The following is a 23,383-nucleotide window of genomic DNA, read 5'->3' as shown; positions in this document are numbered from 1 at the left end:
AAGAGCACACTCAGCCGAAAGTGGAGTCATCCAGTATCTATTTGATTGTCTATTACAGCAAAAATGGAGAGTCAAGAAAAAGGTGAAGCCAGAGTCAGCCGTTCAATTCAATCAAACCCTTGCTCCCATTTTTCCAGCCTGATTTCACACAAAGTGACTCATGAGAATTGCATGCATATGTGGAGAGCTTAGCAATACTGGACTTCGAGTAGCTCTGAGGTCGTCTTCCATTCCATTCCATTCCACTTAGATTGACATCTGAACAGCTGTCTTTTTTCTCCCTCCCAGGCAGAGAACACACAGTCCTACGTTGGCCACTCACAAAAGGCGTCTAAAAAGAGATGGTTTATATTCAAACTGCCAGAGAGAGAACTGACACCACTTTCAGGCAGGGGATTTCCTCTGGTTACTTTCTGTCAGTACTCTGTTCTACTTTTGGTCCTTTGCTCAGTAGAAGGCCATTTCTGAAACTAACCACTTCTAGCCAATCACCGACAGGCAAATCCACCCGCCCGAGCCTAATTTCCTGGGCCTTGCGGTGCTCTAACCTCAGGGCCAATCCAAAGGAGCCGCTGTCCTCTTTCACCCATCTAGGTTGTCGTTGCCGCCTCCTCCAGATTCCGGAGGCGAAGCACTGGAAAGAGAGGAACATGGAGGTGGCTCTCGCCCCGCTCCGTGCCTGGGACGATTTCTTCCCGGGCTCTGATCGCTTCGCCCGGCCGGACTTCAGGGACATTTCCAAATGGAACAACCGTGTAGTGAGCAATCTGCTTTATTACCAGACCAACTACCTGGTGGTGGCTGCCATGATGATTTCGGTCGTGGGGTAAGTGGGGTCTCCCTCCCGGGGCACCTGTCCGCGGTGGGGACGCAGCGACTCCGGGGACAACACCACGAGATGCAAGACTAGGTCCACGCAGAGCGCCTGCCCTGGGTCTCGGGAAGTAGCCAGTGGAAACTTGTTCTTGGGGCGAGGCCGCATCTGTCTGGGGTCCCATTCTTTTTCTGCTCCAGAGGCTGAGACTTAACTAGGACCCTGGGAGGGACAAGATGAGGGGAGAGCTGAGAACTTGGGGCTATAAATGTTACCCCCTCCCCGCCTCCGTGCCGAGTTCAGATGCCTGCACGCTGTGTGGTTTTAAAAATAAGAAATATGTGGTGTTGTAACCCTGTCCTGGGGCTGCCTAGAAAAGCCCAGAGTGACAGGGTGTGGACCCTGGGCGGTGTTTAAGTGACTTCTGTGCTTAATTTCCGCAACGCCCCGTACAGGAGAGCTGAGCTTAGGCTCCAGAGGGTGCAAGTCTCCTGGTGGCGCATCTTCCCTTGTGAGGTGACTCTGGGAATGAGGCCCCTGACAAGTGTGGGAGGTTTTGTTGTTGTTTGTTTGTTTTTGTTTTTCTTCCTAGAAATTGGCAGATGTGGTCACTTTAGCTTTGCACCTTAGCCTGGGGTCTTATCCGTCTCTGAAAGTCTTTTTCAATGGTTGATAATTAAGAACTGCTGTGTGTTAACTAAGGTCTATGTGGTCTTGAGAGCACACACACATTTCTGCACCTGTTTCCTTAGACGCTGCCTTTCCTTGTAGTTTAATCCTTTAAAAATGATTCTCCCACCTTTTACAAAATAAGTGGTTATATTTACCATCTTGTTTATTGTCTCTTACCAGGATTTAAATAAAAGACTTTACTAAGAACTCGCGTGTCGTAAAAGAAGTTCTTGTCTGAGGGTTCTCTTTCAGAACAAATCCAAAGAGAGACAAAGCTGCCAGATAAAACGAAAAGGAGAGACTCACACTTGGAGGGCATAGGAAGGGGTGAGCGAGAAGGTGGTGGCTTAAACTGGCCTGAGATTAGCTGGGGCCTGAGGTTAGCTGGCTTTATTTACTGAGCTACCTCTGGGCACCAGACCCCGTGCCAAGTTCCGAGCACACCAAGATGAATCAGACTTGAGCTCTGGCCCAGGGACACATGGTATTTGCTGAGCCTCCAAAGGAGCAAACTCGCACAGCTCAGAGGAGACTGGCAGGGTTCCCCATCCCGGGCGTGGTTCAGAGTGGGCGCCAGTTCCCAAATGCAAGCTCCATGTGGGATCCTTGCTGTGTGTGACTGAAGGAACTGCCAACTCTAGGGATGGCCTGGTGTGCAGAGGACACCGGTGGACTCTGACTAAATTGGCAGCTGAGGAACCATTAGTCCATAAGAAGGCCTGAGGCAGTTGTTCCTAAGCCTGCCCAAAACTCTGTCCTTCTTCCTAAAGAAAAACTGCGTGGAAAAAATATTTTTAAAATAAAATAACTAATAATGGGTCCAATGGGTTTACCTATCCTGACTTACTTTCATTTTCTTTTCTTTCTCTTTTGTGGTTATATAGTTTACTGGGGAATTTTCTTTTTCTTGTCTTTTTCTCTTTCTTTTTTTTTTTAATTTTTGTTTTGCTCTGTTTTTCAAGATAAGGTTTCTCTGTGTAATAGCCCTAGCTGTCCTGGAACTAGTTCTGTAGACAAGGCTGACCTCAAACTCACAGAGATCCACTTGCCTCGGCCTCCCGAAGTGCTGGGATCAAAGGCATACACCACCACCCAGAAGGAATTTTCTTATCTTAAATAGAAAGAAAGTTTTGACATAGGTCAATCAAACATGCAAGGAAAACAATTCCCCTCCCCCAAAGGTAGTATGTGCCCCAGGCTCTAGTGACCACCTTGTGGTCTTCATAGAATTCAATTTTCATAGTCAGCTCTTTAAATAAATATGGCTCTTTCATTATGATCTCAGGTCACTACTAACCCAAGCAGTCGGGGCGTCTTGACCCTTCTCATTCCACACAGACGTCTCAGTTGTTAGTGGTGTCTTTGAAGGGGAAAGAGGAAAATATTTGTTATTGTTGTTGTTAAAGATTAGCAAAGAGCCAGGCAAGGCAGAGTAGCTCATACCTAGTTAGCACTCAAGAGACTGAACCATGAGGTCCAGGCCAGCCAGGGCTACAAGGGCTAGTTCCAGGACAGGCCCCAAAGCTACAGAGAAACCCTGTCTCAAAAAAAACAAACAAACAAAAAAAAAAAAACCCAAAACCATGAGTTGGTAAAATATGAAATTTTTTTTATATCCCAGCATAAATTTGGACTTGTAACCTTTTTTTTTCCTGTGAATCTCTAAACACTTTCTAGCTTTCCCCACAAATTCTTATTTTCTTTCTTTATAATTAATAATAATAAACACGTATTGAGGGCTCTGTGCTAAGTACTTTGCTAAGTACTGTGTGTTACGTTTTCTTAAGTATTTTCTTGCATTCTGTCATATGGCCCCATAGCTAAACTATTATTATTTTTGTTATTAAACCAGATGCTCAGAGAAGTTGAATGACATACTTAAAACCACAGACCTGGGCTTGTCTCTTTAACTACTGTGGAATCTTCCCTAGGAGTCAGGAGGTTTAGAATTATAGTGCCTGAAAGGAGGAAGAAATTCAATACCTTTGGGGTCAGGGAGCTTGTTGGAACATCCCCCATTCTAAACAACACTGTCTTCTTTGGGTGCTACAGTGGATGGGTGGGTCTGGACACTGCTGGAAGCTGCTTATCAGGACCCTCTGCTAGTGGGTGATAGTTTCTCACGATGAAATGTGCAAATATGACACATTACCTAGGGTGAAGATTGTCCAGTGAGTCCATCCCTGTGGCCAGGAGTCCCCCTGGGGACAATGGATGACTCTAGTGTTTCAAGTTTGCTTGGCTGAGGACAGACAAGGGCTGGTTTTTCCAGATTTCAGCATGAGGGGAGAGAAGATTGGAGGATGGGATGTAGCTCCAGAACACTAGGAAGCACTAGCCCAAGATGGAGATTAAGAGAAGTAAGATACAGACAGGTCTAGACTGAGTCCTGCTCAGGAAGGCCTTGGAGATAGAAGTTAGGTCTTCAAGCAAGGCATGGTGGTGCATGATTTTTTGTTTGTTTGTTTATTTGTTTTTTGTTTTGTTTTTAATCCCAGTAAGAGAGAGGATGAGGCAGGAGGATAGTGAGTTTGATGCTGGGTAACAAGACTTTCCTCTCCCAAAGAAAAGGAGGAGAAGGAGGAAGCTTGGTCTTTATCCTAAAACCATGGTTTTACTCAGTCCATGCCTTCCATGTAGTAGGTACGCTGTGCACCTCAGATCCTGCTAGCTCCTGGCTGCTAGTCTTCTTCCTCCTCCTCTTCTTCCCTCCACCTTTCCCTGTCTCTTCCTTCTTTTCTTTCTCTCTTCTTCCATTTCCTCTTCCTCCTCTCTCCTTTCTCCACCCTCCTTCTCCCACTCTCTACTTCTCCTCCCCCCCTCTGGGTTTTTGTTGTTGTTGTTTGTTTGTTTGTTTTAAACAGGGTCTCACAGTGTACCTCCTAGCTGACTTGGAACTCAAGATGCTCCCGCTCTGGAGTGCCAGGATCACAGATGTGCATCGCCCAGCCTTGTAGCTCTTCTTACACTTTTTATTTTTGTCTGTCTCTTTGAGTAGTGTAAGTTAGTAGTTAGATGCCAAATTAAGTGTGTTGGAATCTCACCTGCCGGCTACTAGCTGCATGACCACACAGCCTCATCTTCACCAGCTACACAATGACAATAATTATAGTGCCCACCTCGTGGGCCTGCTGTGAGGACTAACCAGTGTTATACAGGTACTGCCTTGAGAACAGTGCCAGCTTCCTCAGTTTCGCTACAATGAAACGTTACTCCTTTCTTATCACTGTTAGTGTTTCCAACCAGACAGCTTAGAAAGGCAGCGTCTTTAGACTAGTGACTTCCGTGGTCAAAGTCCAGCCCTGATCTCTTTTTCCACTTCTGCAAGACTCAGCTTTGGTTTCACCCTATAGGACAAACCCTGCCACAGTGTCTCTCATTGCCCATGTTAACTGAAACCCACATCTGTCCTTGTAGCTTGCCTGTTACCCAAAAGTCTTTTGTGTATACATGGACACACAAGAAGAGAAAGATGTCAAAGATCAAAGCCCAGAAGCTATCTTCCCGTCCATGACAGGAGCCATCAATGCATTAAGATACTATGTTTACATCACATACTTCAACTGAAGTTGTCTTAGCCAATGTTCTATTGCTGTGAAGAGACACCATTGACCAAGGCAACTCTCTCTCTCTCTCTCTCTCTCTCTCTCTCTCTCTCTCTCTCTCTCTCTCTCTCTCTCTCTCTCTTTCTCTCTCTCAAGGTTTTTGAGACAGGGTTTCTTTGTGTACCAGCCATGGCTGTCCTGGAACTCACTTTGTAGACCGGGTTGGCCTCAAACTCACAGACATCCACCTGCCTCTGCCTCCCAAGGCCTAGGATTAAAAGGCGTTCACCACCACCACCACCTGACTTCAAGGCAACTCTTATAAAAGAAAACGTTTAATTGAGAGCTTGGCTTGCAGTTTCAGAGGGTCAGTCCATTATCGTCATGGTGGGGGGGGGGCATGGAAAGCACACATGGTTCTGGAGCAGTAGCTGAGAGCTGCACCCTACCCCACAGGCTTGCAGAAGAGGGGAAGGGAGGGACAAACAGACAAGACTAGGCCTGGCATGGGCTTTGAGGTGTCAAAATCCACCCCCACTGACATACTTCCTATAACAAGGTCACATCCCTAAATCCTTCTAATCCTTTCAAAGATTTCTACTCCCTGGTAGCTAAGCATTCAAATATTTGAGCCTATAGGGGCCTCTCTCATCCAAACCACCACGGAAGTCTTTGCTTTTTTTTTTTCAAATAAAAAACACAGGCAACAGTTAATTGCCCTTGAACCCTTAGTGCTCTGCCTGTGCTGTTCTCTGTCTGTGGGTGAGGATTTCTGAGTGCTTGGTGGAGTGCCTACAGATATGAACTGGAAAATCTATTCAAGCCGCTGAGCCAAGGAGTAATAGGAACTTGCTAACTGGAACCCAAACTTTTAATAGTAGCTGGGTCGATTACTAGCAGGTGAAATAGCTTTTCAGTCAAACCATACAGTAAATTGGCTAAAGTTCCTGCTTAATCAGATTTAACTGAGCATTTGAAGATTACGTTTCTATGCTATGCTAACTTCCCTTATTCCTTCCTGACATCAGAACTCATGTTTTCTATTTTCCGGTGTGGCCTCAGAGTCACCAACCACGCCCTGCACTTGCAACTCATAAATGCTTCCTCTTGCTTGCAAGGCACTTGCTCACATTCCCCGCCCCCACCTTAACACAGCGTGGTGTCACTGCTGGGTGAATGAGCCTAGGTTTTCTTGGCTGGAGTCACTCTGTGCCCTGATGGTTTGGCCTGTAGAAGTGTTAAAAGAGGGTGGGATCAACAGCTGCTACTTTATGCTGCTGGCTGGTCAGGCAAGAAGTTTCTAGAAGGCTAGTAATTATAGATTTGGAAAAAAAAAGTATTAGGGTAAATCTTTTCAAAAGAAGTATGACTCTGTCAATGCCCAAGGCATATGGCTGTCAGCATCTGGCATTAAGAATGCTCACACTGTTTGTGCTTTTAACATGCTACAAGGAGAAAGAACTGGTTGCCAGTTGGTGAGGGAAGAAAGAGCTGAGAAATTCCTGGGTGCCCTGCATGGGATATATTTAAACATCTGTGGGAAGAAAAGGCTTGACATCTGGGTCCTCCCACTGCTGGCCTCTAAATAGCCCTTGGGGTGCATTTTTTAAGTTCTTGCTCCCTTTCAGCTACTGTCCTTTCCCCTGGCTTTGATGAGGTAAACCTGATCATCTTCGGGTTTGTTGTTCTTTTGCTTTGTTTAATTGTGAAAGGCAGGACTGTAAGACCAAAGACGGGAATTTTTTCAGATGGTCTGTTGCCATTTATCCGTGAGCCTTTCACAAGCCTGTCCCTGTTCTACCTGTTCACTGGCCCTGTGTGTGTTGTGAGTTTATGCTGGCAAGTTGTTTGCTTACGGATTTGTTGCTGATTTTTTAAAACTATTTTCATACTACTTGTGCAAGTAATGCTAAGAATGATATGAAATGGGAACTAATAGCAATTCTTTTCATAGTCATTTGCAAGTCGAATAAATGGTAGTCCGTTTATGCTTTAAGATTAGTCAGATTTTGGACCTGGAAAGATGGCTCAGTGGTTAAGAGCACTGACTGCTCTTGCAGAGGACCTGGGTTCAAATTCCAAGCACCCCATATGGCGGCTAACAACTCTCTGTAACTCCAAGATTTGATCTCCTTACAAAGACATACATGCAGGCAAAACACCAATGTGCATAAATAAAAGTAAATTATTTGAAAAAGACAATTAGTCAGAGTCAGCAGTTTTATGATGAGATTCTTGTGGGGTCACGTCATTCATTCACTCCATAGAGTGGGAGGCATTTAGCAATAGGACGTTATGATTCCTTTACTGAGTTTGAGGTCTAGAGGTGTGGTAAGACAATGCTGAAAAGGTCAGAATTAATTTTTATACAAGGCAACCAAGCCTCCAGAAATACACAACCTTAGTGGTGGTGGCGCACACCTTTAATCCCTGCACTTGGGAGGCAGAGGCAGGAGGATCTCTGAGTTTGAGACCAGCCTGGTCTACAGAGTGAGTTCCAAGACAGCCAGGGCTACACAGAAAAGAGAGAGAAAGGGGGGGAGGGAAGAGGAGAGGAAAGGAAAGGAGAGAAGAGAGAAGGAAGGAAGGAGGAAAGGAAAGAAGGAAGGAAGGAAGGAAGGAAGGAAGGAAGGAAGGAAGGAAGGAAGGAAGACACAACGATATAGGCACATGTCTCTCCCAAGGGAAACACTAGTATATGGATGGTGAGGGTTATTACAGGGTTATTGCGTTCTGATAATATTCACTCACGCTCACATCACTTATCATTGAACAAATATTAAACTGGGTGTCTAGTTTCACCCCTTGAGGATGCAGCGAGGCATACAGCATCCCCACTCTACCTGATCCTCCCAGATTCTACCCGCCCCACCACGCTTCTGTAAGTACACTTCATCCCTGGAAAACAGTGCAAGTGGGCAGAGTTTTCTTCCCATGGGTCTTAAGTACTTTCTGTGTGCAGACCTTTAAGAGATCTGTCCGTGTTCAGATGTTGAATGTAAAGATCCTTCATCTAAACGGAGGGTGTAGCTCAGAGGGAGAGCAAGGTTTACACGCACAGGGCCATGGCTTCTGTCCCCTGCAGGCAAAATGACCTGTTGTTAAACGTCCTTGGTATCAGGTATATCGCGTGTGCTTCCCGGCTACTGCCACCTTCTCGTGTTTTTTATTAAAAGAATTAATCTCCCACCCTGTCTCTGTCAGCTGGCTGGCGGTTTAGTTTCCTTTTACTAGGGAAAGGATTACAAGGTTCCTAGGTAAAGTGAAATAATGTGTGTAGTCTGGATTCCCAGCACGTCTCTTAGGCGTTGGGGCTGTGAATCAATTTAGGCCTGCAGAACTCTGGGCAATGTTGGGATTGTATCATTTTATATTATATTGTATTATATTATTTTCCCTTGGGGCAGGTGAGCTTTATCCTTTATTATTCATCATTAGAAGGCCTACACTTGATGCAGCCTCGGTTCAGGTAATACTTTTGCAGCTTCTGAGTAGAGATAAAGCCTGCAGTTTGGCTCCCATTTAGCAGCCATTTACTGTAAATAGATAGGATTTTAGGTCCTTGCGATGAATAGGCGCATGTCTGGGCCTTCCCTTCCATTCTCTGGCGTGCAGAAAGGCCATTTGCTGTAGAAAACAGCGTTTTGGGTGCTCCTTCTACTAACTGGATTAGTAGCAAGCGCACCGATGCAGTGCAGAGGAGGAGGTTAGTGTGAGGTAAATAAGACACTCTTATGGGAAGATAACTTAGTGCCACCAATCTTATTAGCATGTGTCAGATCCAACCTCTTTCCCTTGCCGTGTACCAATAGTTCAATAATTCTAAGTTCCTTGCCTAAAATCACACCCCTAATAGCATTCAGGAGGACCAATTTGTCAACAAGCAAGCGTCTTCTATCGCTTCCAAAAAGCTCCTGGCTGTGGGAAGGAACATGAGTTGAGGCAGTGATGATTATATGAGCATCATTATGCCATTCTCTCTACCACTGTAGGTCATAAAAACTCTCCATCACAAAAAGTCTAAAAGGACTCGCTCCAGTCTGATTAGAGTTCTGTGACACCACGCATATCTCCCTCTCCCCCCCCCCCTCTCTCTCTCTCACTTTTTTGGGGAGAGGGGGGTTCGAGATAGGTTTTCTCTAATTTTGGTGCTTATCCTGACCTGAACTAGCTTTATAGACCAGGCTGACCTCAAACTCACAGAGATCCGCCTGCCTCTGTCTCACAAGTTCTGGGATTAATGGCATGTGCCCCACCACCCGGCTGAGTTCTGATTTCTAACTCAGGTCCAACTGATTAACTAATGAAAGTAAATTTACCAGTCCTGGGTATGGGGAATGGCTCAGTGGGTGAAGTGCTGGCTGTGGGAACATAAGGATCTGAGTTTGAACCTAAAAAAAACAGCCTGGGGAGGCTGAGACAGGAGGATCCGTGGAGCCTGCTGGTTGGCCAGTCTAGTCGAGTTGGTGGTCAGTAAAATATCTTGTCTCAAAAAAAAAAAAAGATAGAAGTCAGGTGGTGGTTGTGCACGCCTTTAATCTCAGCACTTAACAGACAGAGGCAAGCGGATCTCTGTGAGTTTGAGGCCAGCCTGGTCTACAGAGTGAGTTCCAGGACAGCCAGGGCTGCATAGAGAAACCCTGTGTTGAAAGAAATGAAACAAAATACAGAGAGAGAGAGAGAGCAATGGAGGAAGACACTTAATGTCAACCTTTGACCTCCATGTATGCATACATGTGCACACAAAAATGCATACACATAATTAATACATATACTAATAAATAAGTAAGTAGCTTAGTAAATGCCAATCAAAACACAAGAGGCTAGCAAAGTATGTCTGGCTAGGAATACACTGAGATGCCGACTGCATGGAGAGTGCGCAGTTCGATGGTGCAAAGTTCACAGGATACAGTGAATTCTGTGGGTCTTGCTAATTCAGCCAGGAGGGGAAGACCCAAGCTTATGTCACTTTGACCTGTGACAAAATAGACCGGATCCTATGTCACCTAAACTTTCCTTTGTTCCACCTAAACTTAAGTCTCCTTCACCTGGTGATCCAGGAGATAATGATCACATATACTGAGGACTAATTTGTGTCTAAAGCCGATAGTTACACTTTACAGTCGTGTGTGTGTGTGTGTGTGTGTGTGTGTGTGTGTGTGTAGTTCTTGCATGCTGGCTCAGTGGTAGTGGCACTTGCAGACAAATCTCCTAGCCTAAATTGGATATCTGGGTGGGAGGGGAGAACTGACACCCGAATGTTGTCTCCTGACCTCCACATCGGTATCGTGGTGAATGCCCACGCTAAATATATAAATGTAATTTTTAAAATGAAGAATTAAAAATAGAAATAGTTCTTGCCAGGACAGAAGCCATGTTGGGAAATCAAAACAATCACTGAGCACTGTTGGGTGGGTGGTCACAGGAAGCAGAAAGGACCCCCAAAGGAGAGGTCAATAGTGTATTAATCTCCCTCCTTTGTCCCTGCTGTGCTGGCCACACAGTCTGCAGGGGCTCAGACAGCCACTACTGCCTTTCTTCCTTGTCCATTCTCCCTTTGCGTAGGGGCATGAATTTTCCCCAGTGGTGCTTTTCTCACTTGTCCCTCTAGCAAGCTCTGCGCAGAAACAAAGGCCGGAACTATCCCCTGTGCTATCTAGTATACAATAGGAACAATAGTGTCTTGTCTCTATTAATCTCATGCTCCTTAATTTAATCGACGACTACAGAAATACGCTGAACATAATGAAGGTGTGAAAATGCGCAAGTGTCTTACTTTTTTTTTCCCCTTTCATTGACACATTTATCAAATGTACTGTGCTAGGTGCTAGGGCCAAAAATGTGACATCTCTGTTCCTTGTGGAGCTTTCTATGTATTCAGTCTTCACCCACATAGATGGTAAAGCTACCACTGTGGTGAGCGCTGCGGGAAGAGGCATATGGTGCTGTGTGCTGTTGGGAGAGGCTGAGAAAAGGCAACTGAACTGAACTTAAAGAAGGCTGGAGTGAATCGGGCAGAAAGAACAGCTCCCGCACAGGCCTGTGGCTGCCCAGGAAGTAGAGTGAGCTCCAGCAACTGCCGGAAGCCTGGGCATAAGTGCAGAGTCAGGACATGGCATCAGGAAGCTGGCAGGGAGGATTGCTGCATGTCATGTATCAAAGGTGACCCCTAGTAGATGCAGCCTAAGCCAAATGCTGAGGTTGGTGACCAGAGCATGGACCTCACGCTATAGCCGTGCTCCCTGTCCCAGGTACCCATTCCTGGTACAACTATGTGTAGTAGTCTGGTCTCCAGAGGCAGCTAGGCCATGGAGAAGGGGTCAAGAGTGCTGGTTCTATAAAGGCCATGAGAAGAAAGCGAAGGGGTATATTCCTAAGTGCCACAAGCCACAGGAAAACCTCAACTTCTCTGAGCAGTGCCCTGTGAGTCACAGCCCCTCTGCTCCTCTTCCCTGTGAGTCATATTCTTCTGGGACTGCTCTTCTTCTTTTTTTTTTTCCTTTTTTTATTACTTAAAAAAAAAATACCAATCCAAATTCTCACTCCCTCCCCTCCTGCCAGTCCCCTCTGTCTCCCTCCACAAACACTCCCCCCACCCCTCCAACCCTAAGGGAGTGCCATGCACCCTGCCCTGTGGAAAGTCCAAGGCCCTCCCTACTACGTTTAGGTTGAGCAAAGTTTACATCCAAAGAGAACAGGATCCCATGAAGCTGGTATATGCAGTAGAGACACATCCCAGTGTCACTATCAGTGGCCCCTCAGTCTGCCCCAGCTGTCAACCCCCTTCAGAGGGGCTTGGTTGTGCCCACGCTCGTTCACTCCCAGTCCAGTTGGAGTTGGTGAGCTCCCATTAGCTCAAGCAAACTGTCTCAGTGGATGAACCCCTCATGGTCTTGAATTCCTTGTTCATATTCTCACTCCCTCCACTCTTCAGCTGGATCTTGGGAGTTCAGTCGAGTGCTCCGATGTGGGTCATTGCCTCTGTTCCCATCTGTTGTTGGATGAAGGTTCATATTCATTTTGGGGGGTCTGGGTTACCTCACTCAAGATGATGTTTTCTAATTCCATCCATTTGCATGCAAAATTCAAGATGTCATTGTTTTTTTACTGCTGAGTAGTACTCTAATGTGTATTTGTGCCACACTTTTTTATCCATTCTTCAGTTGAGGGGCATCTAGGTTGTTTCCAGGTTCTGGCTATTACAAATAATGCTGCTATGAACATAGTTGAACAAATGCTCTTGTAGTATGATTAAGCATCTTTTCGGTATATTCCCGAGTGGAATTGCTGGATCCTGAGGTTGGGTGATTCCCAGTTTTCTGAGAACTGCCACACTGATTTCCAAAGTGGTTGTACAAGTTTGCATTGGGACTGCTCTTCAAAAGCAGCTTCCAAGTTAGAAGTCAGGCGCGAGGCTGTTTCCTCCTTGTGGGTTCTGCTTGGTGTGACAGAATTTACCAAATGTTCCTTATGCTGCTCCGAACCCTCTGCTTTAGTTAATTGCACTGGCAGCTCTGCAGTTGGTGGCCTTGAGCACATTCACATACTGCCTTTAGTCCTTAGTTGGCTTCTTTGTGAACTGTGGGGGTTTTCAAGACCCTCCTAGCCCTGGAACACAGTGATAGGGTGGAAATTTTCCTCTTTCCCGCTGACTCTGCAGAGCCGGTCAGCCCAGTCACAGCAGCAGGTCTGGGGCGTAGTTCCCCACAAACCCACCTTCCTTCAGACCTCTCTCCCTTTCCCCTCCATGTACACACACCAGGCAAGTGCCGACCCACTGAGCTACCCCTCTGCCACCTTCTCTCAGAGAGGAATAGCCTTGTGGAGGGATACCGTAGTTGTTGACTTCAAGTGGAAGCATAAAGCTGCTTAGAGTGGAGGGGTTAAGTCCTTGACTGCATTAAGGTGCTAGCCACAGGATGGTTGTATTGTGGACCCCCCCCCCCCCCCCCGTCCTTCCTCCCTAGATCCCGTGGCTATTCTTTTTCAGTTCTTTGGACCACAGCTTTGTCTCATACTGCAGAGTGGGATCGAATTGATTCAGTCTTCGAGACGGCTTTAGAAAGTCGCAGTGGCTTTCTGAAGGTTTTTACAACCAAGAATAACCCCACTACAGGAGAAGGTTTATTAATTAGTAGAATGGGGTAATTTATATGCATACATTTATCTCAAAATCGCAAGCCTATTTAATATTTTTAACTTGCATAATTAGGTTGTGTTCTACAAAGAACAGTATCTCAAATTTTCTGTCTCCCCTCCTTCACTCCTCCATCACCTTCCAGAACTTTCTCTCTTTTCCTCCCTGCTTCTTGTTATTCATGGCTAACCAGTAATAAGCCCACACCCATCAGAGCCTCGTGAAAGATGAGTATCATGTTTATTGAAACCACTCTTTAAAAAAAGCTCCTGGATTTTTTCTTTACTGGTGTGACTAACAGCCCAACCGCTGGCATCTCAGACAACAACTGCTTCCCAGATTCTTACACTCATCAGAAAATGTAGTTAGTTTGTGTGGTGTCTCTGTGTGTGTGTTTCATGTGTGCCCGTGTGTCATTTTGTTACAAGTATAAGTGGCTACCTGGGCATCTCCATAGCACAAATTTTACTGATTTTCAGAACACAATTGCATGTACTCAGAATATGGAATAAAATCATTTCTTCTCCCAAGAACTTTGTTTTCTTTTTTTCCCCATCAGCTTGGAACTGAGCTGCTTTCTAATTATAGTTTGTGGCTGGGCATGTTGCAAGGTAAAACCAGTTCTATAGGAGTCCTTGCTTCTTTTCCTTTGAGCCAGAGCTACAGGAACAGGTGAAGAGCAAGTGGGGAATTATTTGAATTGGCCCTGGATTTTCCATTCCTTTTCATCCCAGGCTTTATTTACATATTCGGTTTAGAAATCTGCTTTACTTGTCGAAAGTAAAAATAGACAAAAAAAAAACTTTATGGAAATTTTATTTTATGTCCTGTAAATTATTATTTTAATGAGTGTTCTAGAAGAATCTTTGGTACTTTGCTGCAGACTGCCCAGCTCCCCTTTGCAGTTTAGTCTGCGAGAGTTTTCAGTTTCAGCCTTTCATCCTAGTCTCTCTCCCCACCACTCACCTTGTTTTTGAGACAAGGTCTCTCTCTGAGCACTGGGAAGGTCATTGAGTCCCAGGGATCTGCCTGTGTCTACCTCCCCTGTTCTGGTATTACAAGTGCACACCTCCACACCTGGCTTTTTTTTGTGGTTCCTGGGGCCAAGCTCGTTTTCTCAGCTTGTGCATCAAGCATGCCATTTCCTGGCCCTCCATTCTAGGTCTTTCTGTTAGTTTTTGTCTTTGTTTTGCAGCCCAGAAACACTTGAGTGGGTCCTAGATGAAAAGAATGGCTTTATGAGGGTCTATGTTTCCTTTTTTAAAATGTCAGGTATTGTTAGTTCTCTAAGTAGCATAAGGTAATTGAGAAATATAAAATCAAATGGTAGGCTTGGTGGCTCATACCTGTAATCCCAACACTTGGAAGGCTGAGGCTGAAGGATTGCCATGAATTAAAGGCCAGCTAGGCTATGTAGCTAGAGTCTGTCACAAAAATACATACACACAAAAGAAGGAAGAAGGGAAGACGATGAGAGGATGAAGGAAAGAGAAACAACCCAAGATGCCCCTACCCACCATGACTACTGAAGTCCTTTGGTCTAATTTCTCCCAGACTTTCTCTCTTTTGGTATTAGGAATGAGATTTTGTTCATCTGTGAAAGTTCCCAGGCCTCTGATGCAAGGCTTTTTCAAGAGGATATACTTTTTGCATTACCTGATTCTGCCTTTCTTCTGGCCTGTAAAACTATTGACTTTCTCAGGTTAGGAATTGGGCTATTGTATCATGTACTCTTAATCACACCTCTTGGGAGATAGAGGCAGGAGGATCTGGAATTTAAGGTCATCCTCAGCTACACAGTGAGCTTCAGTTAACCTGTGCTATGTGAGACCCTATCTCCAACAGCAAACAAAAATCAAATCTGAGGTTGTATCAGAAGACAATAACCCAAATGAAATTATAAACTCAAATAATAATACAGAGGCTGAGTCACTTTAGGTGACTTGGAACTGGGAGGGAGGGGGGAGAGCAAGCAAGACAGAACCGCCTGTGAGCTGAGTGTTGAGAACTTGGAGGAGGTCAGATGGTACAAACTGGCACACAGAGTGCAGACAGCAGGAAGACAAGGTTGCGGTAAAGAAGGAAAAACCTCAAGGTGGTGTATGAACTCAAGTCCCAGTAACGCTATTAGATGCTAAGAGAGTGCTAAGCCCGAACTGTGGACTGAGAAGCTTCTGATTTTAAATTTTTTTTGTGTGTGTATGTGTAGTTTTTTTTTATTTTTGGCTAGAAAATAATATGCAAGTGATAAAACAGACCTGGTAGTACATATCTGTAATCCCAACTACTGGGGAAGCAAAGGTAGGAAGATAGAGTTCAAGGCTAACCTGGGCAACGTGGTGAGATGGTGAAATCCCCCCCCCCCGCAAAAAAAAAAGAAAACCCAACCAAACAAGATAACAAAAACAACAGTGTGAGGATATAGCTTAATGGCACAACATTTGCCTACCATGCCCTGACTTTAATCCCCAATAGCACACACTTGTACATAGAACGATCTGGGGCCATGGCTCAGTTGGTAAAATCCTTGCTGAACACTTATAAAGCTTGGAGGGTCTCAGTGTTGTCAAGGACTTTGAGTGAAATATGCAACTGTTATTGTCCTACCAGGGATGGCACTGGTGGGAATGGATCCTCTGAAGACAAAAGAGGGAAGAAGCATAGTTCATTAGATACACGCGGTCCATCCACAGAGGGCAAGGCAGTAGAGAGAGTCCATCTGCACACAGCCATTCGGAGGGACTGCTTTTTATGCTGGAAGGGGAATTCCTCTGCGGGCAGTCAGGCAGTGTTTCAATGTCCTGGAATAGTTGGGGTTGGAGCTTATTGTGGCTAGGAACAGCTGGCACTGAGGCAGTATGATCTTGCCCTGAGTCAGAAGGGGCCCAGCATGACCATTTTCCTAAGCTGGCATCCAAATTTTGTACCTAGGGCTTGTTGTGCTTTCCTGAGAAGCTAACAGTCCTGCTTGAAGGCAACAGAGGTTAAAGCAGCTGTGCTCTGAGGTGGGACTGGCCCAGGACAGTAGCTAGTCCCAGGTCAGCATTCACAAGCGTTATAGGCTATGTATAAACTACATCACACACTCTTAGCATTGTTTAATTCTCTTGTTGTTCACTCCCCCACTGCCTCTCTCTTTTGTTTGAAAGGCAGGATCTCACTATGTAGTCCTGGCTAGCCTGGAACTGACATTGTAGACCAGGCTGGTCTTGAACTCATAGAGATACATCTGACTCTGCCTCCTGAGTGCTGGGATTAAAGGTGTGCGCCACCATGCTCAGCAATTGTTTGCTTTTTTTTTCAAAAGCAGTTTCACATTAATTCCAGAACCCTGACAGCAAGGATAAGACATTTTCACTTTCTACTCAAAATAGTGTGTGATTCAGTGGGCAGAATCAGAGCTAACTGTAAAGGGATTTTCAGTTGGAATCAGTGGTGCACATCTGTAATGGCAGGAGGACCATAGGTTTGAGGTCGACCTGGGTGTCTTAGTTGCTTTTCTACAACTGTGATAAAACACCATGATGAAGGCAACTTGCAAAAGAAATTATTTAATTGGATTTATCGTTTCAGAGCAGTAGAGTTCATGGTGGCAAAGCAAAGTCATGGCAGGAAGAACCGCTGAGAGCTCGTATTTGGTTTGGCAAACAGAAAGCAGAGGGGGCACACTAGGAATGGCAGGAGATGTTTGAAATCCCAAATCCCACAACCTACTGACGTACCTCCTCCAACAAGATCATACTTCTGAATCCTTCCCAGTCAATCCCAACAATTAGGAACCAAGTGTTCAAACATATGAGCCTGTGGGAGCCATTCTCACTCAGACCACAATATCAGGCTGCATAGTGAGACTCCGTCTCTAAAACAAAGGACAGAAAGGTAGAAAACTACACGCTGGGTTCTTTTCATTTACAAAATAGCTATGGTAAATTACTTTTTCTCCATAGTGCTCTCTGCATTATCCAGAGTCGGTGACGGCTGTTCCATGACGAAGACCTCTGTCTCATGGACCAGTGAATGTAGAGGCTCTCCATTTGGAATTCGGAGTTGACAACCTATGTCGAGGATACTTGGGGCCTCTGGAACGATCAATTGAGGACGTTTGGTGTCAGAAATCATAGATACCGATGTTTCTGTGGAACAGAATGATTAGATTGTGTCAGGCAGTGATTTGGATCATGTGTTAGAAAAACCAAGGCCAGCGGCAGCTTCTTTAGGCTTCCATGTCAAGGAAGCAGTAGTGGGCAGGCAAGACTGGGCTCCGTAGAAAGTTTTTGTTCAACCTCATGGAAGAAGCCTTCCAGCTGCTGGGTTGGTTGCACAGTGCAAGGTGGGTCCAGGGTCATTGGATTCTGCTTTGTGCATTGTTTTGTTGTTTTATTTGTTTGTTTTTTAAATAAGGATTCAAATAAATACTCTAATAAACTCTGTAGAGTCCCAACAGAAATCTGACTGTAGACAGGGTGCTCGCTCATGGAGGCCATTGTATAACCTCTACTCTACATTTATCTATCGTGAATAGATGAGTTCATTCATCCATTATTCCTATTAAGGCTGAACTACTTACTCCCAGAAAATAAATAGAAACAACAAAACAATTGGTGCGTGGTAGGTAGTACCCAGGATGTATGAAAGCTAAGCACAGCACATCTATAAGAAGATGTGGTCTTCAAATTGTGGGGCACTAGGAAGATACACTAGCAAGTCTGGTAGGCATCAGGCTGCCTGTGGTGATCTTTACATCTTAGCTCCATCCTTTTCTTTGTTGCTGCTGATGATCATCTTTTCTTCCCTCCTCTTTTTTTGCCTTCTGTTTTGGCTTTGGGTTTTATTGTTGTTGTCTTGTTTGTTTTGAGACAGAGTCTTGTTAAGTGGCTGAAGCTAGCCTTGAACTTGCGATCCTCCTGCCTCAGCCTCCCAAGTACTAGGATTGTGTGGGTCAATATACCTGGCTATACGTGTTACCATTTTCTAACCACTAAGGCTGTTTCTCTATTTAGAATCAGTCAGTCCTGTCTACGTCTCTAAGTTAAGGGCTTTCAAGTTCCCGTGTTGACGAAATACTCAGTCAGTACTCATGAGTCTCACTCCTCTCCTCTCCCCATGCTGTACCTGCTGCTGAGTCGATCTCTCTTTGTCCCCACATCCCAGGTTTCTGAGCCCCTTCAACATGATCCTTGGAGGAATCATTGTGGTGCTGGTATTCACAGGGTTTGTGTGGGCAGCGCACAATAAAGACATCCTCCGCCGAATGAAGAAGCAGTACCCCACAACTTTCGTGATGGTGGTCATGTTGGCCAGCTACTTCCTCATATCCATGTTCGGCGGTGTCATGGTCTTTGTGTTTGGCATCACTTTTCCTTTGTTGTGTAAGTAAACCTGTTTTCTTTTTCACACGTCATTAATATAAGTGTAGACATAGTTGGCCAACAGGCATTGCATAACCTCTTGGTATATCTAATACAGTATCAGAATCTTCCAAAAAGCACACGAAAGCCTAGTAGCTGCTTGTTTCCATAAATACATGTGGGCACTTGCAATGTGTCAGCTGTTCTTACAGAGAGACATCAATAACCAAAACAAATGCAAATCCTAATCACATGACAAGAACTGGTACAGCCTGCACGTTATCTGCATGGTGGCTCACAACTATCCATAACTCCAGTTGCAGAGGATCTGAGACCTTCTCCTGATCTCTGCAGGCACTAGGCATTCATGTGGTATGCACACATACCTACAAACACTCACACACACACACACACACACACACACACACTCATACAAAAAATATGTCTGAAAATAAATAACTGGACCACAGTATAAACACTAAATACTATGATTCTGGTGAACTATATATTTTCTAAATAGCTTTATTTTCTAAGACCTCAAACAGTATGAAATGAAATAAAGATCCAATTCAGATCTCAGCAGCACAAATCTGGCTGAAATGCTGGTGTAGTTGGCAATAAGAAAATGTCCCTTTACATTTGAAATGTTTCACCTGTGCATCTATTCTAGCAGATAAAATCATGTGCGATCTTGTCAGATCAAACTAAGACTATTTACAGATGAATCCTAAACTTTGTTACACACACTTGTAGTTGGTTTCTTTTTTCTCTATGGGGGCCTGCCACCTAGATCCCAAATAAATATATGGAGACTTATTCTTGCTTATGAATGCCCAGCCTTAGCTTGACTTGTTTCTAGCCAGCTTTTCTAACTTAATTTATCCTGTTTCCCTTTTACTACATTTTACCTTTGAGCATTTTACCTTTCTTTATTCTATAATCTTTCTTTCCTTCTTAATCTATGGCTGGCTGTGTGTTTGTAGGGCTGGCCCCTTGCATCCTCCTCTCCTCTTTTTCTTGCTCCTCCCCCCCTCTAGATTTCTCCTATTTATTCTCTCTGTATGCCAGCCCCACCTATTTCTCTCTCCTGCCTACCTATTGGCTAATCCACTATTTATTAGGCCAATCAGGTGTTTTAGGCAGGCAAAGTAACCCAGCTTTACAGAGTTTAACAAATGCAACATAAAAGAATGCAACACATCTTTGCATCATTAAACAAATGATCCACAGCATAAATGAATGTAACACATCTTAAACTAATATTTTGCAGCACATACTATTTCAACCAGTAAATTCAAACTTTGGGAAAATTTCCCCAGATTTTCCTTATTATACTGGAAGTTAGTGCTGGAACAGTTCCACTTAAACACACTGCTTGTTAACTATAGTCCCCTTTCTGCCTATGAGCCTGAAACAGCCTGAGTAATGAAATATATCATAAAGTTGGGAGCTTCAGTTTCTCTTTCCAGATTCATAGTGTGGTTAGTTATCCCAAGTAAGCTGCATTCATTTCCAAACTCAGATATATGAGGATCATCTGTCCAGACACATTTTAAAAATACATTTTTCTGAGCCATATCCTTTGGAGAGCCTGGTTCTGTGGGTCACTTGTGTCTCTAAAGGTCAGAACTGGCCAGGAACCTCTAGTCTTCCCCTGAATTGTGCAGAGTGTAGTGTGGGGATTTGCCTAGAGTAGGTTCTTTTTATATCTGTATTTATTATGGAGTGCATGTGTGTATGCATGTGCATCCTTGTGCTTCCCTGTGTGGAAGGATGAGCATGCAGTCCCAGAGCTGACATCAGGAGTCTTCCTCCTTTGCTCTCCACTTTATTTGAGGCAAGGGCCCTTGTGAAACAGTTGGCTACTCTATCGAGCTGTTTTGTCCTGATTCTCTGTTTCTGCCTTCTTAGTGCTGGGGTTGCAGGCTGACTGCCATACCTACCTAGTTTTTATATGGGTCCCAAAGACCCAACTCCAGTGCTCTCACCTTGTCTCTTGAGTTATTTTCCTGGTCTTCTTTTTAATTTTTAAAAATTGCATCTATCTATCTATCTATCTATCTATCTATCTATCTATCTATCTATCTATCTATCCATCTCTATCTTTCTTAAGAAACTGTGAACATAGAGGACAACTCCTTCCACTATGCAATTCATGGGGATCAAACTCAGTTCAGCAGGCTTGGAGGCAGGCACCTCTACCCACTGAGCCACCTCTTCAACTCCCTGGCCCTGTTTAACAGGTTCTTTGGGTGCTTTGTACGTGCATGGAAAAATGACTATCAGATCACATAGTGTGTCTTAAAATAGCGATTCTCTAGTTCGTTCCCTTAAAGTGCTGAGACAAGAGATCCACAAGGAAGGACCATGGCATCCGTTTCATAGTAAACAATGTCAGGTCATCTTGAGGATACTTTACAAAGCATGCCTCTTTGGAGGCACCTTAAAGTGGGGTTCACCTGAATTCCGGCATTGAGGGAATGATGTACAGATAAAACCAGAATGCAAAAAAAAAGTCCTTCGTGGGAAACTTTGGGTAATTGGAATCATGTTTAGGTTGGAATTGTGTCGGTAGACAGTTATGTTGAAAGTTATGTTATTTAAGTAACGTTTGGAAGGTGGGGGTTTCAGTGGGGAGGAAAGACTGTGGCTGCCGGATCAGGGCTCTTCTAAGGGACAACCATGTTTTCTTCCACACACAAAGCAATGCGTGTGGCTTGACAAGGAGCTTTACATAAAGTCTGGGTAACCTCTAAAAGCCTGGATCAGCAAGGCAAGCAGACCAGACAGCTAAAAGAGACAGCTTACTATATGTGTGAGCAGTGAGGAGGGGTCCTGTGTTGGGCGGGAGAAATGGCTCAGTGTCCAGAGTATAGAGGACCTGAGTTTGGTTCTACACACCCATAGGGTGGAAGGAATTGGCCTTTTACTTCCACAGTTTCTTGAGCAATATGATAGATAATAGATAGATAGATAGATAGATAGATAGATAGATAGATAGATAGATGTGATTTTTAAAACCTAAAAAAGTAGGGCCAGAAAAATGATTCAGTTGACAACATGTGCATACTGGTTAACCCACAACCACATATAATTCCAGCTCCATGGAGACTTGATGCCTTTGACCTCTGCAGGCACCTGCACTCATATTCATAAACCCATAGGCACAGACATGTGTACACATAACCACAAAAACAACAGTAGTTTTATTTTTTTTACATAATTAAAAACAAAAAAAATGTAAAGGGAATTCTCTCTTTGATGCTGTCATTTCTTTCAGTGATGTTCATCCACGCATCCCTGAGACTTCGAAACCTCAAGAACAAGCTGGAAAATAAAATGGAGGGAATAGGTTTGAAGAAGACGCCAATGGGCATTATCCTGGATGCCTTGGAACAGCAGGAAGAGAGCATCACCAAATTCGCCGACTACATCAGCAAAGCTAGGGAGTAAACCCTCCAGCCTGGTGATGGGGCTGCAGCAGGAATCCAGTTGCACTTTTCCCTTGCTCAGACCCGTTTTCTGTCTGTGGTTTTGAAACAGAAGGTGCACGTCTTACCATCCAGCTCTCCATGGCATCATGCATGCACACGCCCACCTGCTAAGATCTCCACTATGACCCAAGGAAGGGCCTCGGAAACCACAAAAATACAGACCCACTGTCCCATTATGTCTGAAGCTTCCAGTGGGTTTTTGAAAGATAATTGCCGGCTGGACAGCAGCGGTACTATTCTATTGTAGGGGAACAGCCATAGTAGCATCTGGAGACAATACTGAATAAGTGAAAAGTCAGTCACAGTAGAGGATGCGTGTGTCCGTCTGTTTCTAGCCCTGTCTGACATCCCCTCCAAAATCCCCTATGGCTATGATGTGTTGGGTATGTTAGGGTAGCGGTATTATCTTTCTTGTTTTAGAATCAGAGGTGATCTCTATCCCTTTGGCGCCTGTTTGATGTGCGGTGGAAACTGGATCAGCCAGTTGTTTATATTTTGTTTACAAATATGAAGTTAGCTGTTTAGGACAACGTTTTGTTAAAATTTTGTAAACTTTTTAAAAGGGTAGTAATACGCTTTCACCGGAAGGTATTTCTTGCAAACTAAATGTCATCCTCTTGGGGTGGGGGTGGAGGGGTAGTTACAGCTCTGTAACTTCCATTATTCTTGACTTGTTAAAAAATAAATAAGTAAAACCAAACTTGAGTTGTTTATATGACACGTTTGTTACTACAGTGAATAAAAGGTGTCCAAGATAATGTTTCAATTATTTAGATTTTTTGTTGTTGTTGTTTTTTGGGGGAGGGGGAAGTCGGGTGGTTTTCCCAAACAGGATTTTTCTGTGTAGCCTTGGCTGTCCTGGAACTCACTTTGTAGACCAGGCTGGCCTAGAACTCAGAGATCCACTTGCCTTTTCCTCTTGAGTGTTGGGATTAAAGACATGCACCACAAGCTCTCAGCTTTTGTTTAGATTTTTTGCACATTTGTTTTTATTATTTTAGTTTGTGTGGATGAGTGTGAATGCCACGTGCATACAGGGCCCACAGAGGCCAGAAGAATCCATCGAACCCCTAGCGCTGGACATACCAGGTGGTTGTGAGTTGCTTGATATGGGTTCTGGGAACAGAACTGAGGCACTCTGAAAAGCAGGAAATGCTCTTAACCTCTGAGCCATCTCTCCAGCCCCAGATGTTTGGTTTTTAAATAGATGAGAGTGTGTATCTTATTAATTCGTTATCTTTTGATCCTGCGCATCTTCCCTAGAGGACCATGGCAAGAGTTTAAACAGCTCCTGTCACTCACGAAGTTGCAGACAGCAACTGTGGCGGCCATGCACTTGTAGAAATAGAAGCGTTAGAATGGTGTGAGCATAT

General features: G+C 44.5%; 1 protein-coding gene across 1 annotated transcript; it reads left to right on the top strand.

Moving 5' to 3' along the window:
* The first annotated feature begins 591 nt into the window (after positions 1–591).
* Positions 592–22,776, top strand: Arl6ip5 (ADP ribosylation factor like GTPase 6 interacting protein 5). The gene is made up of 3 exons (XM_038320705.2): positions 592–826; positions 18,320–18,537; positions 21,797–22,776. Exons 1-3 carry the CDS (start codon positions 651–653, stop codon positions 21,967–21,969), a joined length of 567 nt encoding a protein of 188 aa, XP_038176633.1. The 5' UTR covers positions 592–650; the 3' UTR covers positions 21,970–22,776.
* The last annotated feature ends 607 nt before the right edge of the window (positions 22,777–23,383 follow it).

Source organism: Arvicola amphibius, chromosome 2 (genome assembly GCF_903992535.2).
Source record: "Arvicola amphibius chromosome 2, mArvAmp1.2, whole genome shotgun sequence".
Lineage (NCBI taxonomy): Eukaryota > Metazoa > Chordata > Mammalia > Rodentia > Cricetidae > Arvicola > Arvicola amphibius.
This window is presented reverse-complemented; position numbering and strand designations above follow the sequence as displayed.